Source organism: Primulina tabacum, chromosome 7, assembly GCF_025594145.1.
Source record: "Primulina tabacum isolate GXHZ01 chromosome 7, ASM2559414v2, whole genome shotgun sequence".
NCBI classification, from domain to species: Eukaryota; Viridiplantae; Streptophyta; class Magnoliopsida; order Lamiales; family Gesneriaceae; genus Primulina; species Primulina tabacum.
Genome location: NC_134556.1, coordinates 5,529,793 through 5,554,588, shown reverse-complemented (window position 1 = coordinate 5,554,588; position 24,796 = coordinate 5,529,793). Strand labels below are relative to the sequence as shown.

Sequence of the window (24,796 nt, the reverse complement as noted above, 5' to 3'; positions counted from 1 at the left end):
GTGCGATTGGTAGGAAAATGATATACTCAAAAACAAGGAGTTGACTTTGATGAAACATTTTTTCCAATTGCAATGTTCAAGTCTATAAAGATATTGCTAGACATAGCTGCATGGTATGACTATGAGATATGGCAGATGGATGTAAAGACAACCTTTCTTAATGGGGATATTAAGGAAGAGATTTATATGTCTCAACCTGAAGGGTTTACATCTATCGAAAGTGAGCATATAAGATGCAAACTTCAGGGATCTATTTATGGATCTAAAGTAGGCATCTAGGAGTTGGAATCTCATATTCGATGGTACAATCAAAGAGTTTGGTTTTACTAAGAATCTTGAGGAACCCTGTGTGTATAAGAAGGTCAGTGGGAGTGCTGTGAAATTCCTGGTTTTTATGTTGGTGACATTCTACTCATTGGGAATGATGTAGGAATGTTGCAATCGACTAAAATATAGTTAACATGAAAGTTCTCGATGCAGGACTTGGGTGAAGCATCTTTTGTATTGGGAATACATGATCTATAGAGATAGATCAAGAAGATTGCTTGGTCTCATCCAGTCCATATACATTGATACCATCGTTAAGCGGTTCTCGACGGATGAGTCCAAGAGAGGACATCTACCAATGTGTCATGGCGTGTACCTATGCAAGTCTATGTCTCACAAGACTGATGCAGAGATAGCGGCAATGACAAGCATTCCTTATTCATCTGCAATTGGTAGTATCATGTATGGAATGATATTTACACGTCCTGACGTGGCTTTTGCACTAGGTGTAGTGAGTAGATATCAATGGAACCCTGGTCTTCTACACTGGAAAGCTGTGAAAGACATGCTCAAGTATTTGAGAAGGACCAATAAGTTGTTCTTGGTCTATGGGGGTGGAGAAATGAAATTAGAATGCTATACCGACTCTAGCTTCCAAAGCGATATCTATGACTCAAAGTCAACCTTTGGGTTCGTATTCATGCTCAATGGTGCTGCTGTCTCTTGGAAGAGTTCCAAGCAAGACAGTACTGCGGATTCCACCACTGAGGCCGAATACATTGCTGCATCAGCTGCAACAAAATATGCTGTTTTGTTAAGAAATTTCATCCAAGAGTTGGGCGTCATTCCTAATGGAGTTGCTCCTATCCCGGTGTTTTTGACAACACGGGAGCCATAGCTCAGGCAAAGGAGCCAAGGTCTCATCAGAAATCCAAACATGTATTGAGAAGGTACCATATCCTCCGAGAGATTGTGGAAAGAGGAGAAGTGTCGATTGACAAAGTCGACTCCACAGATAATGTTGCTGATCCACACACTAAGCCTTTACCTGGACCATTATTCGTAAACATCGTGAATCAATGTGTTTGAAGCATATGGATAGTTGGTTCTAGTACAAGTTTGAGATTGTTAGAGTAGGTGCACGTCGAGCCTAAATGTTTGCCGATGGTTTACATTGAAACTCTATGTATAAACAATCTTTATTTTAATAATATTTGAAATTATTGTTATGGCACATCTTTATCTGTATACAATGCTTGTTGCATAGATAAAGTCTTTGAATATACAAATAGTAGGAAGAATATATGATGCTCATATGATGAGTATTATGAAACTCATATTTGAAATACTGTATATTCTAAACAGTTCCTAGTCGATTCAGCCGCCGCTAAGAAGGATAAAGGCCGCTCGAGTTTGAGACTAGTATCTGCGATGTGAGTACCATGTTTCATTGGTAGGGGACATTGTGTTGTCCGAGCATGCAGATAGATGCTCCTTGTAGAGTGCACTGAACAACCCTCCATAAAGGACTTTCCAAGTGGTTCTCACTTATCGAGTGTAAATGTCCTAGTTTATGGTTGTACACAATTAGTCATTATGACCCGGGATAACATTGAGACTCTATATGGTAGTTTTGCACTTTGACTTTTTTACCGACTCATATGGGGTCATCAGGTGGCAAGGTTGGGTGTTTTGTCGAAACATATAGTATTTGATGTATTATAGTCGGGGACTCACCGCTTACCTTCGGGTATGGAGATCATATGTGTATGTAGTTTGAAATCTCTGATCAGTGTTGGTGGTAAGTAAGAAAGAGGTTTCTTAGATTACATCATCGATGCAACTACGACATGACACATAGTATCGATTCTTTGACAGCACTCGATATACAAATGGTTGTCGAATCGGTCGGGATATATGAGATGAAGGAACCGTACTGTACGCTAACCATAATGGTTCTTGCAGGCACTATCATTTGATACTTAGGAATTCATGTAAGCGATGCTGCTAGGCATTTAACATGATTGGTTGGGTACTATCAGACTTGAGTTCTGACGTTCTTATTATCAAGATATTGATAAATAAGAATGTAGCAATTGGAGTATGCTCATATATGGACATGTTTAGTCCCGAATCACATTGAGATGTGAACCCACAACTAATTATATCATTAAACCATTGAGGGTCACAAATCGCCAATAAAAATAGAAGTATGACTTCTATAAGAGAATTATGGAAAATGTAACTTTTAATTTACGGAAGTATTCCTAAATTAAAATATGGCTCAAATAAATAATGTATTTGAAAATTGCGATTTCATAAACATTATTATGGACTAAATTAAATTAATTCAAGTGCTGAATTAATTAAACACTAGTAGACCTAGTAGAGTCCAAATAATTAAATTAATTCAAGTGTTGAATTAATTAAGTAACATTGGGTCTTGTAGAGCCCAATAAGAAAAAATTATTCAACTAGTGGCTTTGAGTAAAATCAAATAAGGTTTAATTGATCTCAATTTTGTTTGAGATATTTAAATAAAAGTCCATGAAATTTGTAAATGTTACAAGCCCAAATAATATGCATGGGGAGATGAAGAGTTGGTAGACAACTTTTTCAAAAAACAAGGCATGTGTCACACATGAACTTTAACTTTTTCAAGCACAAAGAAAAATTCTCCCACCCACCTCCCCTCTCTTCCATAGCATATGGCCGAAACTTCCAAGCAATTTTCTCTCCATTTTTGCTTCTTCAATTGTTGAGGAAATTTCGCGTACTCTTCTCAAAGAAAAATCCTCTAATTTTTCTAATGCAAAATTAGTGAAGATCTTCCTAGTTAGTGGTGGACCTAATTTGAAGGAAAGAATCTATTTGAGCAAGGTGTGCTCTTGGAAGCTTATAGATTGGGTCAACCCTTCAAGAGGTAAGCTGTTTACAACTTGGTTGGAGCCAATAATCAATCTTTATAATTGATAGGTAAAAATACTAAACAAACTATGTATGATTTTGTGTTTATTTTTGGTATTTGCTACACATCAAAGTGGATGCTCGGTTTTTCTTGCTATGAAAATATGATTTTCGAAATTTTAGTTTCGCTTCCGGGCACCGTAACCGATCCCCTTTCATTTAGGGTGTCGAATCTGCATTTTTCTATTTTAGTTATAATTTATGCATATTGTTTGCCCTCACATGTTTCGGTTGATTTGTAGGTGTGCTAGCTAAAAATAAGAGAATTATTAGCAAAAATGCGAGTAGGACACGCTAGGGAGGGTGTTTTTACTCGCCCCAATGCGAAAGAGAACGAGCTACGAGGACCACGTGCAAGGGTGGGCGCCACGTGCTGGGGCGGGTACACGTGCATGCTTGGAAACAATTCGAAGATCTCACGCTAGGGCGGGTATTTTTGCCCTCCCCAACGCGACGCAATATGGAAACAAAATCTAGACAATTTATTTCATTATGTGGTGGATTTTTGGACATAAATGAAAGTTAGAGGCATGTATACATGTCTTTGGGGAGGGGATTTTGTTTATTGATGAGAGGAGACACACGGAAAGGAGCCGAAGCAAGGAGACGGAAAAGAGCAAGAGAACTCAATCGAAGAACAAAAACTGTATAAGCGTTTTACTTCTTTTCTCTTTTCTTTATTTAAGATTAAGGGGATCCTAGTGCTATAAATTTGGTCGGGCATGACGATGCTAAATCTTGCTATTTGAAGCCTCAAAGAATTCGGCATGCATAGCAATGAAGTTGGAAGATATTTCAATGTTATTCAGGTGCTAAATCATAAAGAGGAGGCCAAATCAATACCCGGACCCAAGAACCCCGCGCTAGGGTGGCCAAACATTACCTTCCCAGCGCCAAAGATGTCAGGTGCCATGTTTTCCAGAACGCCCCGCGCTAGGGCGGCCAAACATTACCGCCCCAGCACCAAAGACACTGTCCAGCGCGCCCAGTCCAGAAGAGTCCGCGCTAGGGCGGCCAAACATTACCGCCTCAGTGCGCCGCCTGCGTGAAGAGATATTATTTACCTAATTTAGAGTCCTAAGTTATTTGGTAACTAGATTTTGATATCCTTTTTATTTGTAATCAATATATACACAAGTTTATCCATTGTAAACTTCTGAATTAGAAATTGAGTTTTTATCATATTTTGTGAGTTTTCTCTCAAATTTCAAAGTTTGGCTTTGTATACACCTTTGTGTGTTTCTCAAATCAAACTTATCAATGTTTAATATTTTGTGACGTTTGTCAATTGTTATTCACTCAGATTGTCAAAGACGATTTCTTTGAAGGTTCACATGAGATTAATTGTTTATCTTGTTAATATTTGTTGCTAAATTTCTCGTAATTTAGAAGTGAATATTACAAACTTGCTTGTTCAAAAAGATCGGGACAATACAACTGTTTCTTTGTTTCATCAAATTGATGGCGTGTTTTGATCGCGTTTGCTTTTCGTGGTCAAGAATCGGATCACCTAGCCCCAAACATTTATGTTTTTAATTCTCTTTTAAAATTAAATTTTGCTAAGTATACTTGATTATATTATCAATGTTTCTTGCAACTTTGGAGTATGATCCACTTCGAAGGGATTTTATGTGTTATAATTGAAACCGAGTGGAGATTTTATAACATGATATAATAATATAATTCATGGATCTACAACTTGCATAGACATATGAGGTTGGATACATGTTGATAGCCATAGTCCATTAGGTCGAATGCTATAGGATTCCACAGTTCGTTGATGCGATTGAAATTGTTATTAAATAACACAAGAACACTTAGTTACTGCATTTTGTTAATTAGATCAATATAGATTGACATAATATATTGATAGACTAGAGAATCCTGTCAAAAGCATGACTATATCATTGAAATTCAATCATTAGAAAAGATTCAGATGTAGGTGAACCAAAATCCAAAAAATTGTCTGTTTATTAATGTGATTTATATTATTTATATCGTGTCTGTAAATTATTTTATTTGACCTTCAATTTATTTTATTAATTAATCCAATTTTATTTTTAGTTGACTAAATAATTTTATTTAGGTTAAATTTGTCTAATCAATTTTTATGGGAACGATACTTGTACTCCATACACTATGTTATAAATTGACTCGTGCACTTGCGATTCATTCGAGCATAAACTTCTATTTTATTTTTTTGGAGATTTACTGTGCAAGAAAAGCTCGGTCAGTGAGCTGTGCGATGTCAAAGGCGGAGGTGGTGGGAGAGGTTTGTTCTCTTTGCTCCATTCTTGATTGATATTGGCCTCATTCTCTTGGTTTGGGCCATGACCTTTTCTGCCACTACGTCTTCCTCTTCCTTTCATCATCTTATCTTTATTTCTTCAATATACCATAGATGATGCCAAATGCTACCAAAATTTCCACTTAACCTAGGGTTCGGTCTGGTGAGCCAAATGCTTCCATATTCCTTGCTGATTTGATTCTATCCGAGACAAATGTAGGCGAGATGAGTGTCACCGAGCTGAATCCTGTGTAGACGAACAAATGTTAGAAGGCATCACAAGTGTTTTCGGCGTAGCTCTTCCTATGCTTAAATCATTTCGAAAAACAAACTTAAAAATATAAATATAATAGTGTTTAAGTAATGAGTGAATGAATGTAACAATGAGGCATACTTGATATTTATAGAGGTAGGAAAGGTCGGAATCCGTGTATGGCAAGAATTCTGATATGATAAGTTACCTTAAAAGAGGAGATTTAGTCTGATCTTATCTCATCTTTCATAGTTTGTAATTTGAATGGTATATCCATATTCTTTTGGGATTATTTCCTTACTACAGAAGATTTGTATATGATTTTACATGGGAAGAAATTTATTCACCGGCATTCATATTTTTATTCGGTTCAGAGAGCCCTTAATTCGACTGCTGGATAACCCTGTGCTCAGTTGTTTAATAACAATGTGCTCGGCTGCTCAGACTTTACATGGTAGAACTTTTCCCGAGTTGAGAGAGAAATGAGCCGCACTTCTTAGTATGTTATTGAGCCTTCTACCTTAGTCTTAATTGTATTTAATATGGGCTCGCCAAATCGTTTAATGGGCTACGAGAGAGATATGGTTGGTTTAAATCTGATCTAGGTCAGGTTGGAATTATGGGGTATCAATATAATCCTTAGTTTTGAATAACATTATGGGAAACTGAATATTTGGTTATGTATGTTTTATTCTTTATTTTGATTCTCTATGTTATCAATTTAATATTAGTATTGTATCTTTAATTTTTCACAATTTTAATCATTTTTTATGAAGAGAGATTATGTGACACTACATATTGGAAAAATACTAAGAATGCAAAAAACAATATCTCTAAAATTTGATAATATAGAATATCGAAATGGAAAAAAACTTAATTATATGATAAAAATGAAATATTCCCTAAATTTTTTCAAAAAAAACTTATTCTGTAAATCTGCATCACTCATATATCTCAATCACTTCAAAATTTTCAAAACTACAAAAATATTAATTTATCCTTATTAATTTTTTGAATCATTTATATCTATATATATATATATATATATTATATTTTAGGATTTAAACTTTTGTTTATTTAGATATCTTAAAATACCATGTAAAAGTGACAACTGAAAAACGGCATTTTATCAAAACTCAACAATAAATATTTAATGACGAAAGAAAAAACAGTGGCATGTGGCATCCAATGATTGGTGAACGGCTCATTATAAATTGAAAAAATTGGAACTCTACCCCCAACTCCCAACAACTTTCATTACACATTCGACTTCCCCGTGCTTCAAAAGTCAATCTTCATTGTAATTTAATTCTCCGTTTGAAATTGTAATGTCCTAGATTGTATGTGGATAAAATGAAAAGATGAAGTGTTGTTTGAAGAAAAGGACCGCACCCGCGCCTAGAGAAGCACCGCACCCGCGGTGCATGGACAGAAAATTAGTCATGTTACAGTAGGGTCACCGCACCCGCGGTCCAAGAACGAGTGCACCCGCGGTTGATGGACAGAGAGTTGGAAATTATTTACAGAAATAACACCGCACCCGCGGTGCAAACGTAACCGCACCCGCGGTCTTATATGTACCGCACCCGCGGTCGTCGAATTTCAGAAAATGAAAGGCATGCCGTGGGCATAGCGCACCCGCGGTGCTGCATGCGAGAAATCCACCTTTGAATTCCATGAAGACACATGGCATATATATATATCTAATTGTGATGAGTATTCACTTTCACCATTTCCATCAGCTGAAAACGTGAGAGAGTGGGGAGAAGCTTCAACTCTTTATGCTTTAAGGTTGTGATTTTGAAAAAATTACATATTCAAACTTTAATCCAAGTTGAGATTCTTGTTCCTCTTGACAAGGGCTCCAAAAGGGTATACTTTCTATATCTTTTCAGCATGTTTTGAAGTTAACATGTGGAGGAAATTCAGATATGTTTGTGATTATATGTTCTTGAGATTATAGATGTCGTAGAATCGTAAACGGATCGGTTATTGGATATCGTATGCAATTTGTATGGAATTCCAGCTTACATGTGCATGAGCTTATGCAGATTTTGAGATATGACACATAGATTGTGCTGATTATGAGTTGAGGATTATGATTGTTGAGATATGTTGAGATTTGAATGGACCGGTAGCGAGAAACTATGCCGTTATACAGTCGAATTGTATCAAGATTTGATATTGAGCTATACTAGTATTAGTTTGAGTTGTGATTTGATATTGTGCATCTCAACATTGTCATTTCAGATTTGGATTGACAGGTTCGATATTCCTACTGCGAGACTTCGATTTATTCGACGACAAGAAGGTATAACTCATGTTTTGTTTGGGGAAGACACAACTCAAATGAGATTCAGTTTGAGTTTCCCAACCAAATCACATACTAGAATTGTTGTTTATCTTTTGATGTGATTGTGATTTGTTTATAGATTTATATTCAAATCTCTTGATATGATAATGTCTTGTTTATAGATTTATATTCAAGCCTTTGAGATAGGAGAGTCATTGGCAGACTTGCCAAACTAGATGTTCGGTGGTATCGACGCTTCGGATCAGATTCACTCCGATTGTAGACATTCGATACAGATATGACCGAAGTCTAGGAATAAGACGTACAGTTACCTCGATTGGGAGGGTAGGTGACGGACAGTGACGTCTTATTCACACCGGGATCCCTAGAGTAGAGTCAATTCGAGTCAAGACATGATTTGATTTGAGTTGCATGTTTAGATAGATCGGTTTCATAGACTATGGAGCCATTGTTATTGCTTTCATGCATGATTTATGATTTCGTATCAGCATGTATACATGTTTTATACTGGAATTTGTTCTCACCGGAGTTTCCGGCTGTTGTTATGTCTGTATGTGTGCATAACAACAGGTGGGGCAGGATCAGGGTCACGACAGAGATGAGATATGGACATAGCGTGGTGATCACGGGCGCAGAAGATCACTAGTGATGTTGTACTACTCGTAGTTTATGGTTTGTATTAAACTCTAGTGATGTGTTGGTAGTAAGACATGACATGTATATAATATATGTTGTAATTAAATAAAGAAAGATATTATGTTTAGTGTTTACATTTGAATTAATGTTAAAAAGGGAAAATTTGACCCACATTTTAAATAAAGATCCAATTAATCCCAAAAAGAATTGAGTTAGAGCCCGGGTCCCCACAGAAATTCTCCCAAGTTCCAAATTCGTCAGCCATTAATATTAATATATATACATACAATCTCAATTAAATCAATTTCAAAACTTTATCCTCATCACAAAAATCACACTTGTTTCCAGTTTCTTGATCATGGTTTCGGTTTGCTTTGCTGTTTTTCTTGCAGTTTTACTAGCTTTCCAACTCTCTGCTGGCACTGCCATCTTTCATTCATTCTGGCCACCTTTCTTTGGTTTGTATCTGTACAATTTCTAGTCATCTTTTTCACGAAATAAAATTCGAGAACTTCTTTCATATTTCAACTGGACGAGGTTTTTGCTTTAGCGTGAGATGAATTTTTTGAGACGGAAAAATGTGCTTTGGAGACGAAATTTTCCTTCTCTGAAGTCCGGTTTTCTTGCAGTGGCACTCTGGTTTATGCCACTACGCGGTACTCGGGACGTTGGCGTGTTCCATAATTTTTATCTTTTGAATGGAGGTTCCGTAACTTTTGAGAGAGAATATATTTGCTACTTCTTTTTGGTAGTGCGTTTGTTACCAACTTGCCGTTCGATGATGCCGATTAGAGACAAATTATGCACACACTCTCACACACATGGTTCGTGGTCGCAGTCGTGGAAAACGTCTCGGAGGCTTCTGTTCTAGTTCCGTATAATAAAAATAGAAATAATTACATAATTTGAAAAAAAAAAGTAATTAAAAAAATTAGGAAAATTTGAAAAAATTATAGAAAAACATTCTGCAGCCGCGAAATCGTCTTTCCGTTCAAATTATGAAGTCGTAAAATTTCGCCTTTCCGTTCCAATTATGGAGTTGTCGAGGGATTATCGAGTTTAGTCTACTACGCACATATTCTCACACACATTAGATGTATATGTGTACATGCATGTATCATCAATCTGGGAGTGGCTTCAGTAGTAGCACATATATATATGTATGTGATTCTTAGAAAGAAATTGATCAAATTTTTTGATTTTATAACAATATACTGTTTATGAATATTTTGTTGTTTTGGGGAATAGGCAATGCATGCCAAGAAAATTTGTGTGGGAGAGGAAACTGTACGGTTTCGAAAAATGGCACTTTCGGGTACGAGTGTATATGCGACAAGGGATGGAGACAAGCTTTTACTGAAGAAGATGACGACTTAAAATTCTTGCCTTGTGTGATTCCCAATTGTAAGTTCTCTCAATTGTTCAGTTTTTAAGAAAAAGTATATCTGCATATCTTGTCTCAACTAATTCAACTACAGTTGAATCGGGAAATTTTCGTGAATAACTTTGGTCGATTTGTTTTTTGAAACATAACCCCGAAGTATATCTGCATATATTGTCTCAACTAATTGAGCTAGAGCCGATTTTGTCCATTCTCTGTTTTGTTGGGATCCATTATCTATATTAATTTCAGGTAAAATAATGAAATGATTGATGTATTTGAGAAATACAGTAAGTAATAACATACTGTTCTTGTTTCTTGAGGCTTAATATAGATGCTCGCTTTGAGAGCCAATGCTGCCGAAGGAATATCCTCCTTGAGGTTTTATCGTTACGAAGTCCTCGCTTGTACTCGAATATTGTATTGAATTAAAGCATATAAACATAACAAGAAAGCCAAATCCTCTTCTTTCTTCAAGATTTAAAAAATGTACAAATTGATGTTCTATATTTTAAAATGCCTATGTTTTACGCCAAATCAGATTAAGTTGGTATAGTATCTTGATAATCTATAGTTTCCTCTTAGAATTATTGCTACAATGTTGACAAATATTTTATAAAAATATTATCTTAATTTCAAGAATGATTTATAAAACTCTGTTCTACAGGTACACTAAACTACACCTGTGCAACTACTCCATCCCCAGTGCAGAACAGAAGCGTGAAAGCTAAATCTATTTTCGATCGTAACTATAAGCTCTCAAACTTCATTACAAGTTCATATTTATCATCAAGGATTTGTTTAGTTAAAAGATACATTGTTTTTGCTTTATAGCTTGCTTCTGGACTGATTGTGGAGGTGGTACTTGCAACCAGACCTCGCCGTTCACATTTGCTTGCGAATGTGAAGAGGGTTACTATAATCTGCTCAATTCCACAGCATTTCCATGCTACAAACAATGTAAGAATATCACACTAAACAACTTGTATAGAGCTTAGTAAGAAGCGACTATATCTGGCACAGGTTATGGTAGTAGAAAGCGAGGACAAGTGCGCGAGTTATGTGTGCAATCAAGTCCTACTTGTCATGTTTCATGAGCCTAAACTCAAGTTCAGCTAAAAAATTGAGACTGAACTTGAGCTCAGACTCATAGAGCCAAACTAAAGAGACTCCATCCTCAAACTCAGCTTGGCTCACAAGTTGTCTTGAACTGACATGTTCATGAGCTCAGATCACATTTTGTTTAAAAATATATTATTAATTATAAAAAAACTGTGAGTTTGTGAGCCATAACTTAAGCTTGAACTTGCCACAAGCTTCAACTTGCACACATAACATTGAGTTCGATTTGGCTTGAGTTGAGCTGGCTCAACAAGCTCACAAAGCAGTGGGCTCGATTTGCTCCCCTAGCATCAACTCAAGCACGCGGCAATAGCAATTATTGGTTTAGGATACAATTAAATGGACAGACCTAAAATCGATCATGACTTGCAATATTAGGTTCGATAGGAAGGAACTGTCAGAATATTGGACTCAACTATAACACACCACCAAGTTCTTCAGGCACTTCTCCAGCAACTAATTTGGACGAACAGAGTACAAGTCATGGTGAGACCACACCCTTGAAATATTTTCTTCAATTTTACTAGTATTTCCCCTCATGTCAATTTTTTTGTTCGGTAACAGCGGCTACGTTAAACACGAGAGTTGATTTTACTTGGTCAATTACAATGGTGACAAGTTTTGCTCTGGTTGTGTGGAAGCATAATTAGGACACAGAGTGGCATTCTATGTATATTTCACCATTGAGATATGAGATATGGTTTGTGTTCTATTTCTGTCAGCTGTATGGTTTTATTGTACAATATTAGGATGAATATTTTATACTGCAGACAGTCACTTGTAATATAGACCACATGATTCTTTTACAGACTTCAGTTGCATGTTTTAATTTTTGTATTTGTTTCCTGCTTCTATGATAAAGATTTTCCTAGTCAATTTCATAACCTTTTCTACATGTTTATAACCAAAACATTGGATGGTAGCTATAGAAGATTAGGTTAAGACTGAATACAAAAAATATGGATATACCGTACGAGGCTAGTATGCAAACGTTCCACTCCAATGAAATGAAGAGACTATACAAACCAACAAGACAAAGTTATTAAGATTGAAATGAAACCTGCTAATAACTGGGACATAAATTTCAAATACAGGCGCTAGAGAGGATTACTTAAGTACAGCCGATTGTCTATACAATCAAATACTAGTCATAGGGCGGCAAACTGGTCCACAGTCTTGGTTTAATTATCTGCCGGCATTAGTTTCTCAATTTCTATCGACCATTGTCCAATAAAATCGAGTTTGGTAACTGAACAAAGAAGTCAAAATATCTGGATAGTAAAAGCAGACTGAGCATTTATCAGTACAATGGCCGATTGTAGGATTATCCGGAGAATATTGCTGAATTTCATATTACCAATAAAACAAAAATTCCAAGGCACCAACTCCAGATTGACATCAATATTCAATTAACTTACCGGAAAATCGTAAAGATTGAAAGATAAACCAAACCTAATTTTAGTCCGTTCAAATCATCACTATATATCGTACATATCTAAACAAGAACAAAAGATCTCATACTTCCTCAAAAACTTGATCAGAAAAGACTCTGCGTACCCGAAACATTCGAATTATAGTCTCCGGAAACTTGAGCTGGAAGGAGCAGAGGACCCACCAGAATTATTAGAAACATCAATCCAAAACTCCATAGCTCAAAATCAAGACTCAATTTCCCTCATCGGTCCCAAAGAGCTTCATACGTGACAATGGCGTCTTCAAATACCCTTCCACCTCAAATTTCTTAGGTGAAAGCTCGCGATACTTAGCAAACTCCTCCCTAGCCTCTACATTCTTATCCAGCAAACTAAAAATCATTCCTTTACAAAAATAAGGCCGAAAATCATTTGGATCCTCTTTCAAAATCTCATCGTAAGTTAGCAACGCCTTATCCACATTCTTTTGCAAGAACTGCATTTGCGCCATTATCAACTTCACATCCCTAGCTTCCTTCGCCTTGTTCTCCGTCTCAGCAAAGGTCAATGCGTCCTCCAATCTCCGCATCACCGCATCCCCTTCTCCCGACTTATCCATCAACAATGCGTTTTCGAACAAAGCCTCATAAGACAATGGGTCTTTCGTCAAAATCTCCTCGAGGGCATCGCCGGCTTCTTGAATTTTCCCCAATTCGTTCAAAACTCTAGCCATCAGGAACTTCCATTCAAGATTTTCAGGCTGAGCGGAGGATAATTGTCTCAAAATAGCCAAACCCTCCTCATCCTCGCCAGCTTCCAGTTTCTGCTGGAGAAGCGATTTCAACGCGTCAATGGCTTCCGAATTGGATTCCAACAATTGGGCCAGAGGAGAATTTGAAGAAGGACCTTTCTTTCCTTCAATCGTTTCTTCCTCCCCAGAACCCGATTCAGCGAGCTCTTCGGTAACACCCGCCGGCGGCGACAAAATATCGGCTTTGGAATGCAAAAATGGGAAGCTACCCCAGGCGGCAGCGGCGAAGACAACTGCTGCGGCGGCGCTTTTGAGGCTGAAAATGGAGGACTTGGGAGGATCAGATGGTGGCACGGAACCACTACAACTGGCTTTGACCGTGAATTTCTTGGTCATAGAGTGTGAAAGAAGCTTGTGCGGCGGATGAAGATCGGTGGTAATGGAAGAATCGTGAAGCTTAGGGGGCATTGGATTGGGACGAATGAAGGTAGAATTCATGGTTCTGAGTTACGTTAGGGGTTGGTTTCGAAAATTTGAATGTTTCAAGTTCAGGAAGAAGGAACCAAATGGAGAGCTGCAGCGCAGGCACGCTGGCAGGCAGAGGGGAAGAGACTATTTCACCAAACACAGTGGAATAATAATAAAATTGTTTTGAAAAAAAAAAAATTTATGTTTAAAAAAAAAAAATCTTAAACTCTCAAAATTTATCAAACTACACATTTTATAATATTTTTTTCTCTACTCAATTGTGATTTTCTTCACAAATGAGAGATCTATTTATAGAAAATCTTTACAAATAATCCAAAAATAAAATACATCATTACCTACATCATCACACACTAATTTTCAATATTTACAACTCTTATTTTCAACATTCAAATATTCAATACACACATTTTAAATATATTTTTCAACACTCCCCCTTGTGATGATGATCATAATGATTGTCTTCATTACGTGTTTTTATACTGCCTCGTTAAAAACCTTACTAGGAAAAACCCAGTGGGATAAAAACCATAGCAAGGGAAAAAGAGTGCAGTCATGTAAACTCCCTCTCATGTTGACACGAACAATTCTTCACAAATTTCGTAGATTGCGCATCCCAATATTATATATATGCTTTCTGAATATTGACGCAGGAAGCGCCTTTGTGAAGAGATCTGATGAATTTTACTTGATTGAATGTGACGAACATCAATACATTTATTCTTCTCAAGCTCCTTGGTGAATGCGAAGAACTTAGGAGGAATATGTTTAGTTCTGTCGCTTTTTATGTATCCTTCTTTCATTTGAGCAACACATGCAGCATTATCTTCATATAGTATCACAGGCTTCTCGTCGAATGATAATCCGCATGGGATTTGGATATGTTGGGTCATTGATTTTAACCACACACATTCACGACTTGCTTCATATAGTGCAATAATCTCGGCATGATTTGATGAAGTTGTTACGAGCGTTTGTTTCTGTGAACGCCAAGAAATTGCAGTGCCTCCACGAGTAAAAACATATCCAGTTTGGGAACGTGCTTGTGTGGATCAGATAAGTATCCAGCATCGGCATAACCAATTATACTTGGATTAGCATCTTTTGAATACAAAAGTCCCAAGTCTGTCGTTCCTCGTAGATAACGGAATATATGTTCAATTCCGTTCCAGTGTCTCTTTGTTGGATATGTGCTAAATCTTGCCAACAAATTTACGGCAAAAGATATATCAGGCCTTGTACAATATGTAAGATACATAAGGGCACCGATAGCACTTAGATATGGTACTTCTGGACCAAGAATATTTTCATCTTCTTCACATGGTCGGAATGGATCCTTTTCTATGTTTAATGATCTAACAACCATTGGAGTACTTAAAGGATTTGATTTATCCATATTAAAACGTTTAAGGATCTTTTCTGTATAATTTGTTTGGTGAACAAACATTCCACATTCTTTTTGTTCAATTTGTAAACCCAGACAATACTTGGTTTTTCCAAGATCCTTCATTTCAAATTCTTCCTTCAAGTATGACACAACTTCTTGAATTTTCTTGTTCGTTCCAATGATGTTTAAATCATCAACATATACAGCAATAATTACGCATCCGGATGTTGTTTTCTTAATGAAAACACAAGGGCATATTGAATTATTTACATATCCCTTTTTCATCAAGTGATCACTTAGTCGATTATACCACATTCGACCAGATTGCTTTAACCCATATAATGATCTTTGTAATTTCACAGAATAACATTCTCTGGGTTTTTAACTTTGTGTTTCAGGCATCTTAAATCCTTCAGGGATTTTCATATATATATTACTATCAAGTGATCCATATAAGTAAGCTGTAACAACATCCATAAGACGCATTTCTAAATTTTCAGATACCGCCAAGCTAATCAAATACCGAAACGTAATTGCATCCATCACGGGAGAATACGTTTCTTCATAATCAATTCCAGGCCTTTAAGAAAAACCTTGTGCAACAAGTCGAGCTTTATATCTCACTATTTCATTTTTCTCATTTCGCTTTCGAATAAAAACCCATTTGTATCCAACAGGTTTTACATCTTCAGGTGTAAGGACTATAGGTCCAAAAACATTACGTTTATTTAGCGAATCCAATTCAACCTGGATGGCTTCTTTTCATTTTATCCAATCCTGCCGATTTTTACATTCACCAAAAGATTTTGGTTCATGATCTTCATTATCATTTATGATGTCGATTGCCACATTATAAGAAAATATATCATCAATTTCTTCTATATCTTTTCGGTTCCATATTTTTCCAGCATTAATGTAATTGATAGAGATTTCATGATTCTCGTCAGTTTGTGGTTCTGACAGAATATTTTCATCATCATGTGTTTCTTCAGGAACACCATTCTCTATTTTGTGATCATCATGTGTTTCTTCAGGAACATCATTCTTTATTTTGTGATCATCGTGTTTCTCTATAAATTTTTTTTTTCGAGGATTTTTATCCTTGGAACCGACTGGCATTCCACGCTTCAGGCGTTTAATGACATCATGAGTATCTTCAATTTGTTTCTTTGGAATTTCAATTCGAGCAAGGGCATTTGCAGCATGTATATATGATTTAGTTACCCCTTTTGTGTCAGCAAATGCATCTGGTATTTGATTGGCTATTCTTTGCAAGTGTACAATTTGTTGTACATCTTTTTCACATTGTTTTGTTCTTGGATCCAGATGTAACAATGATGATACATGCCATGTAATTTCTTTTTCGGTATGTTTCTGTTCTCCCCCTAACATTGGGAAGATTTTCTCATTAAAATGACAATCAGCAAAACGTGCTGTGAACACGTCGCCTGTATGAGGTTTAAGATATCGAATGATTGATGGACTATCATAACCGATATAAATTCCAACCTTTCTTTGAGGTCCCATTTTCTTTCGTTGCGGTGGTGCAATAGGCACATACACCATACATCCAAAAATTCTCAAATGAGAAATGTCTGGTTTTTTACCAAATGCAAGCTGCAATGGGGAGTATTTATGATATGCACTTGGTCTGATGCGAATTAATGAAGCAGCGTGTAAAATTGCATGTCCCCATATAGAAATAGGGAGCTTTGTTTTCATAATAATTGGTCTAGCAATCATTTGCAGACGTTTAATCAATGATTCAGCCAATCCATTCTGTGTATGTACATGAGCAACATGTTGCTCAACAATGATTCCCATAGACATACAATAATCATTGAAAGTTTGGGAAGTAAATTCACCAGCATTATCAAGTCTAATTTTATTGATTGTATAATCGGGAAATTGATTCCTCAATTTTATTATTTGAGCAAGTAATCTTGCAAATACAACATTTCGAGTTGACAATAAATATAAATGTGACCATCTGCTAGAGGCATCAATCAATACCATAAAGTATCTGAATAGTCCACATGGTGGATGGATTGGTCCACAAATATCACCCTGAATACGTTCAAGAAACATTGGTGATTCAGTTTGGATTTTGGCTGGTGATGATCTTATAATAAGTTTTCCAAGAGAACATGCTTTACATTGAAACTTATTATTCTGAAAGATCTTCTGGTCTTTCAGCGGATGACCATGTGTATTTTCTATAATTCTTCGCATCATTGTTGAACCAGGATGTCCCAATCGATCATGCCAATTGGTTAATATTGAAGAATTATCAACTACTATGTTTGATTCAATCGGACTTATATGTGTATAATGCAATCCAGTAGGGAGCATTGGTAGTTTTTCAATCACATATTTCTTTCCTGATTTATATGTGATAAGACACATATATTTCTTATTCCCTTCATTCATTGTTTGAGTATCATACCCATGGGAATATATATCATTAAAACTCAACAAATTTCTTTTCGATTGTGGTGAATATAAAGCATCATTGATCAAAAATTTTGTACCATTAGGTAACAAAAATTGTGCTTTACCACATCCTTTAATCAAGTCTACAGGACCTGATATTGTATTCACCGTTGTTTTCGTTGGTTTTAGTTCCAAGAAATATCTTTTATCTCGGAGGATAGTGTGCGTTGTACCACTATCGGGTATGCAAACTTCAGCTTTGCTCATAGCATTTTCCATTTTTTGAACTTCAAAAAAATATGCAATGAAATAAAATTACTGACAATATATATTTAAATATAACACATATCATAATTATACAATAAAACATTATATGGATACATGAAAAATAAATTATTGTACATTTATATTCTACCACTATATTGTTCATTTTCAGAGAAATCATTGAGAAAATCTGCAGCATCAATATTGTTCATTTCTATCCCACCAACATATTGATCATTTCCAGAGAAATCATTCATAAAATCACCAGCATCAAAATGAGTTGAATCACTCAAATGGTCACTGCGTTCAGTGAAGTTGGTCTCCTTTTCTTTCCCCTTTAATGATTCTTTATAAAGTTTACAAAGGTGTTCAGGGGCTCGACAAATTTTGGACCAATGTCCTGGAGTACCACATCTGAAACAAGAACTTTCATATCTTTTTGAGTGATTCTCATTAACACTTGTATTCTCATGATGCCTTTTCTGTGGATTGTTTGGGACGCTCTTTTGAGATGAATTATAAAAATAACTATCTCTATTGTTTTCAAAACCACGGCCTCGACCACGACCACGGCCAATTCCACGTCCACGTCCACGTCCACGACCTCGACCTCGACCTCGACCAAAACCTTGTCTTTGAATTTGATTTTGGTTTCCAGGTTTAAATTCATTTTTACTTACAGCATTTACTTCTGGAAATGCTGTTGATCCAGTGGGTCGGGACTGATGATTTCTCATTAATAGCTCGTTGTTTATTTCCGCCACAAGAAGACAGGCGATGAGTTCAGAATATCTCGCAAATCCACGTACTCTATATTGTTGCTGTAGAGTAATATTTGATGCATGAAACGTGAAAAATGTTTTTTCAAGCATTTCCGATTCTGTGACCTCATGTCCACAAAATTTTAGCTGCGAGATTATTCGATACATCGCCGAATTATAATCGCTGACTTTCTTAAAATCTTGGAATCTTAACATATTCCATTCATCACGGGCGGTCGGAAGTATAACTTCCCTTATATGTTCAAATCTTTCTCTCAATCCTTTCCACAAAGCCATGTGATCTTTTTCAATTAAATATTCACATTTCAATCCCTCGTCGAGATGTCGACGCAAAAATATAATGGCTTTTGCCTTTTCTTGTGATGTCGATATGTCATTTTCTTTTATTGTCTCACTTAGACCCAATGACTCAAGATGCATTTCTACATCGAAAGTCCATGGCATATAATTTTTTCCCGTAATGTCGAGCGCAACAAATTCGAGCTTTGTCAAATTTGACATGGTGGTACTAAAAAAATTACGATGCATTTTATTAGTTAATGAATATTGCAATACAAAGTAATGGATAAACAACAAGTACAAGCATTTGTAAAAATAAAGAAAACACACGAGGAGGATATTCTCCGATAAATAAAAGACTCGTGAGTATGATAATTAAAATATTAAAAATAACCTTGAGAAAACCATCTTCTTTTTTCTTCGAAAAATTTAGTGAAAAATATTTTTTAGAGAAGAAGAGAAAGTTGGAGTGATTGAATGTGTTTATGAGATCATATTTATAGGGCAAAAACTAGCCGTTTTGTTATCATTTATGACCGTTGGTGTATAAAAAAATAAAGGTATGTATTTGTATAATTTTATGGTAATAATATGGTGTATATAATATTAGACATATTTAAATAATTATGTATATCATATCACATTATTATAATGATGTGTCATAAGATATTTTATTTAAAAATCTTATAGGCTTTTATACTTGTCGTATCTCTTACCGGGAGTGTGGGATGTCGTCTTAACATCCTCCCAGGATTTATAACAAGTTTTTGAAAAATTTATTTTTATTATTAATAATAACATTATATTATATATTAAATATATACACAATAAATAAATAACAGTAAAATAAATATTATTACTTTTGTTACCTTTTTCTTCTGTTTGGAGCTTGGAAAAGGATGCAGGACTTTTAGAGCTTCGTGCTGATAACGTGTTGTGAAAAAGTAAAAATTTATGGTAAAAAGTAAAAATCTCAAACTCTCAAAATTTACCAAACTACACACTTTATAATATTTTTCTCTCTACTCAATTGTGATTTTCTTCACAAATGAGAGATCTATTTATAAGAAATCTTTACAAATAATCTAAAAATAAAATACATCATTACCTACATCATCACACACTAATTTTCAATATTTACAACTCTTATTTTCAACATTCAAATATTCAACATTCAATAATCAATACACACATTTTAAATATATTTTTCAACAAAAATTAATTAATACGTTCTATTTTATTTCATATATACAAAAATATATTAATTATATATATGTCCATGGATTTGAAAATAAAAACCTGAATCAAGATTCAATCATATTAGAATTTCTTGTTTACGACGTGTCAATCTCACAAAATTTTGGGATAAAATACTTCGAGATGATCCTTATACAGGAAAAATTTATAGATACGGGACTCTTCGTCAAATGGAGTAAAAAATTCATCCCTATAAACCGGACTATTATAAAAAACAAAAATAAGAAAAATGACAAGAATCTTTAAATCCTTTTAAAATTAAATATTCCGATTTTTACTCCAAAGAGAAAATCATTTGATTATATATTCAAGAAATGAAAAATGATATTTTCAAGAATAATAGTTGTACAGATGCAATATCAGACAAATCAATGCCTTTAGACTCTACTGATACTCAATTGATTAATCTAATGAAAGCACGTGATGACCAAGACGCTCAAGATCTAGAGTATGATATTTCTGAAGATATTTTCATCAATAATGCCTTTGTTTATTAGAGGGGCACGGTTGAGTTTGCTTTCATTTCTCTCTTTCTCTCTCTGTAATATATTTGAAGTACCGAATAAAAGCTCAAGGTTCTGCTCTATAAATTTGTAAGTTTATTTATTTTTTTATTAATTTTGTGTCTTTAATTTAAAAATAAATAACATATAGATTAGCCTGAATGACATCTTAAATTATTTATGCTAAATCATAGCCTTACTATGATATTATCTATATTTATTTTGTAACTTCTAATTAATATGAGATATAAAAATATTTATTTATGTTTTGGAATTCCTGAAAATTAATATATGATTTTTGGTTAAAACATAAGGTAAGAGATGAACCAGGAGATGATAAACACAAGGTTCGAGTTTAACCAGGAAACTATGAACTTATGTTGTAGCCCTTTACCCTGCATAGCCGAGAAATGGTGTTTAAGGCGTTTGTGAATGATTTTTATGAATTTATGTTTCTGATGTGAATATCGTTAAAAATCTTTTGTTATTTAATTTATTTGATATATTTTTTATAAATCTTTTTATGTTTTGTAAAAGATTCATACGTAAATTTTATATTAATTATTATCCTTAGATTAAATATCTCTTTTTTATCTCAATTTTATTCCAATCTTCACATGAATATATTAATTATATATATGTCAAAATTTATTTATTAACAAATAATAAAAATTAAGGATGAATTTCAAAATGGCTTATTATGTTTAGCTTGTAAACGTTGAAGCCCGCCTGCAACCTTTCTTTATTTTATTATTTTATAAATTAATAATAAAAAATTTATAAAAAAAAAGGAGTGAATTAGAAGATTTGGTAGTTGTAAATTAATGGTCAAGATTATTTTAGACTTTAAAAATAAAAAATCATTGAAAAAACTAAAATCATCTTTGCCTTTTAATTATGTGTGTTTAAATATGTATGTGTATTATTTTTTAGTTATGTGTGTTATTTTTTAAAAAATTATGCTTTTAAAATTATGTGTAAGCTTTTAAATTTTAATACGTGTAATTTAAAAAAATCAATGAAATGTAATTTTATTCTGTGTTTAAATACTCAAATATTTAATGAAATAAAAAATTAATATTTTTAAATAAAAAATTAATATTTCTACATAATCTCAGCAACAATCATCTCATCATCGCATAATCATGAGATGATCATCTCTTACATAAGCATGTAATGACACCATTGAACATGCTCTTATGGATCAAGCGGTTTTAACACGCCATATATGAAAACAATATTTTTTTGAAAAAAAAATGAATAATTAATGTGTTAGGATCGATTGGGAGTGAAGAAGTGTTTAGAAGGGGGTTGAATAAACACTTAACAGTTTCCACAACTTCTAAGAATAATGAATCAGTTTAGAAATAAATTGAATTCAGGAATATTGTTTGTCAATGTCAATCAGTTAACTAATGAAAGTCTGGAAATAAACTGAATGAAAGATAGAATGAAAACTGAAATTAGGGGACACAAGATTTGTAAATGTTAGGAGAATTCAAACACTCTCACGTTACCCCTTCTATCTCGAAGATATGATATTTACTAAAAGACTTTGTTCCATACACCGATTTGTACAAACCCACTTCAGTTTTGGACTTAACAATGTCAAAATGAAACTCTTAGTCTCAATACAGTTTATTAGTACTCAACTGATAAGTAACTACTTAGTACAACTAATCTCTACAAAATTGAATAATACACTATATAATGTTTTAAGCTCGAAATATAGACTTGAATGCTGCGAATATGTATATTAAGCGTGAGCTTTTGAGAGATTTAGAACTGAAAGAGTATGCACAGAGTTTTGTTTGATAACTGATTGCTCGATTTCTGGATTCTGGATTACAGATTACTCTTGTTCAGCTGAACTTCTCGGCTATTTATAGGCTTTGCTTCCAACGGTAACAATAAATCCTTCTGAATCTTTATATCCGTTGTATAGCCACGTCAACATTCTTCTGAAAATCGTACATTGTAACTTTTTGATAAGCGGAGTCCCACTATGCGTTGCAGTCTGCACTTGTACAATTGTCGATTGATAGCTACGTTCCTTAACTGATGACGTGTCAAACTGATTTATGAGTTGACAAATCCGATAGGATTAACTGATTGCTCTCAACTGATTGTAGTTTAACTGATTAGTTCCAATTGATCATCCAGTTGACTATGTAGTTCAGTTAGCTCAGTTCAATTGCCTTAAATACACACTAATCTTTAGTTCGGGCAACTGTCAGTTTACGATTTGTTTTAGTTCCGTTACTCTCAGTTTGATCAGTTGTTCATCTTTTTCATGCTCAATTTGTCAAACTCCGAAATTAAGTTTCCAACATAATGAATTTAGTTTATATTACTTCCAAAAGTAGTATATTACTCGTGCGATACACATAGTATTAAAATTAGTATGTATGAGCATTTAAATAATTACTTAAAATTGTTGATATAATGAATATATTTATTTATTATATAAATTTTTATACTATTTGAGATAAAATTCAAATAAAGATATCAATCATGTCGTCAAATTGAGTTATTTACCATTGTATTTGATATATTGATTGAGTAGAATGATTACTAATAAAAAAGATATTAAAAATAATATATTATTCATCTATCAAAATTTTAAAGCACAAATAAATTTTTTTCAAAAACAAAAATAATAATCATTTATTAGATGAAAATTTTATTAAAAATTATTTTTTGGACATTTTAAAAAATATTTATACTAAAGTTCTAATTAAATAATAATAATATCAATGCATGAATAGTTAATATACCAAAAATTCACTATGGTATTCTTCACTAAAAATTTGAAAATCATAATATTATATAAAAAATTATGTTGTGTTTAGAAACTCTAACAATCTTGATTTTGATGATAACAAAACTTGTTATTCTGTTTCTAATACATTTACTCAAGTATGTAGTTGTTAACTAATGATGAATTGAGTCAAACTGAAAATCTGGAGAGCTGTGGTGTTTCGATGTATCTCACAATTCGATGATTCAAATGGCAAGCCACAAAAACGACTTAATAGAAAACAAAATTTGGGACAAGTTGCATTTCAATTCAGCTAGGCTAAATCAGATTCTATCTAGGCCAACGGGTGGCAGTAAAGGTCACCAGTTTAACTGATCAACAAGGATCAGTTGGATATGAGCAGTTGTGATATTTTAGTAATCCTGATCAGCTCGATTATCCAAATTGAATGATGCAGTATGCGTTAAGCTAAGATGATTATCTACAAATCATCGCTACAAGTCAAAGTCTGAATCGGAGTGTAAGATATTGATAAAAGACGATGAAAATACTAGTTCTGCACAGGTTGAAATCAGCCTGCTGATTTCAGCAAACCTCATCAGTTTGGTTCAATCTAGTTTAGAAGCCCAACTGAATGATCATTCTAACTGACGAGCCCAATTGGTAGTGGACCTCAAAATCAGTTAGGCTTGGGAAAAGTGGCCAGCTAGACAGAAATGATCGTTTCAATATCAGAAACAGTACAAAATCTTTCCCAACTGTACATATTGTTGTTTCCAACGTTCGTATCTGTGGGAACCAGGACGCTAATTCATGTTTTAATCATTGTTAATATTAAATACCACAATTTAGTAAAGTGGGACTAAATTTTTTTCTTTTTAAATATAAATGCGGAAACATAATGTAATCTATCTAATATACATGTCAGTATAAAAGTACACATCATGTACTACATGTCTCTATCTCGCCTATGTTCAACAGCTATACATCAAGTGCTGAATTCTATTCTGCTTCTGGGCCCAGATCTCCACGCTAACTATAATCTCACATCGTCTTCCTGATCCTGTTCCTGTCCCTCCTGTTGTCATGCACACATACAAACAAGACAACAGCCGGATAACTCCGGTGAGAAATACATCCCAGTATAAATCATGTATACATGCATTTCATATAAACAAATATAAAAGCATTAAATAAATATTCATAACATGTATCAAAATCAGAAACATGAATCAATACAAACTCTGAATCACA

The 24,796-nt window shown here is 34.3% G+C and overlaps 2 protein-coding genes across 2 annotated transcripts; one reads left to right on the top strand and one right to left on the bottom strand.

Annotated features, from left to right (window-relative positions):
- Positions 1-8,997: 8,997 nt before the first annotated feature.
- On the top strand, positions 8,998-12,056 carry LOC142551075 (uncharacterized). The gene is made up of 6 exons (XM_075660116.1): positions 8,998-9,182; positions 9,973-10,128; positions 10,773-10,850; positions 10,940-11,065; positions 11,606-11,713; positions 11,792-12,056. The coding sequence occupies exons 1-6, from the start codon at positions 9,083-9,085 to the stop codon at positions 11,875-11,877; spliced, it is 654 nt and encodes a 217-aa protein (XP_075516231.1). The 5' UTR covers positions 8,998-9,082; the 3' UTR covers positions 11,878-12,056.
- A 594-nt stretch (positions 12,057-12,650) lies between these two features.
- LOC142551074 (protein SLOW GREEN 1, chloroplastic-like) lies at positions 12,651-14,017 on the bottom strand. Its single transcript, XM_075660115.1, has one exon. It carries the CDS (start codon positions 13,886-13,888, stop codon positions 12,893-12,895), a length of 996 nt encoding a protein of 331 aa, XP_075516230.1. The 5' UTR covers positions 13,889-14,017; the 3' UTR covers positions 12,651-12,892.
- Positions 14,018-24,796: the final 10,779 nt, after the last annotated feature.

Coding starts and splice junctions, on each gene's coding strand:
- LOC142551074 (XM_075660115.1), bottom strand. CDS start 13,888: ATGAATTCTACCTTCATTCGTCCCAATCCAATGCCCCCTAAGCTTCAC.
- LOC142551075 (XM_075660116.1), top strand. CDS start 9,083: ATGGTTTCGGTTTGCTTTGCTGTTTTTCTTGCAGTTTTACTAGCTTTC. Junction 9,183..9,972: donor ATTCTGGCCACCTTTCTTTG/GTTTGTATCTGT, acceptor TTTGGGGAATAG/GCAATGCATGCCAAGAAAAT. Junction 11,066..11,605: donor ATTTCCATGCTACAAACAAT/GTAAGAATATCA, acceptor TTGCAATATTAG/GTTCGATAGGAAGGAACTGT.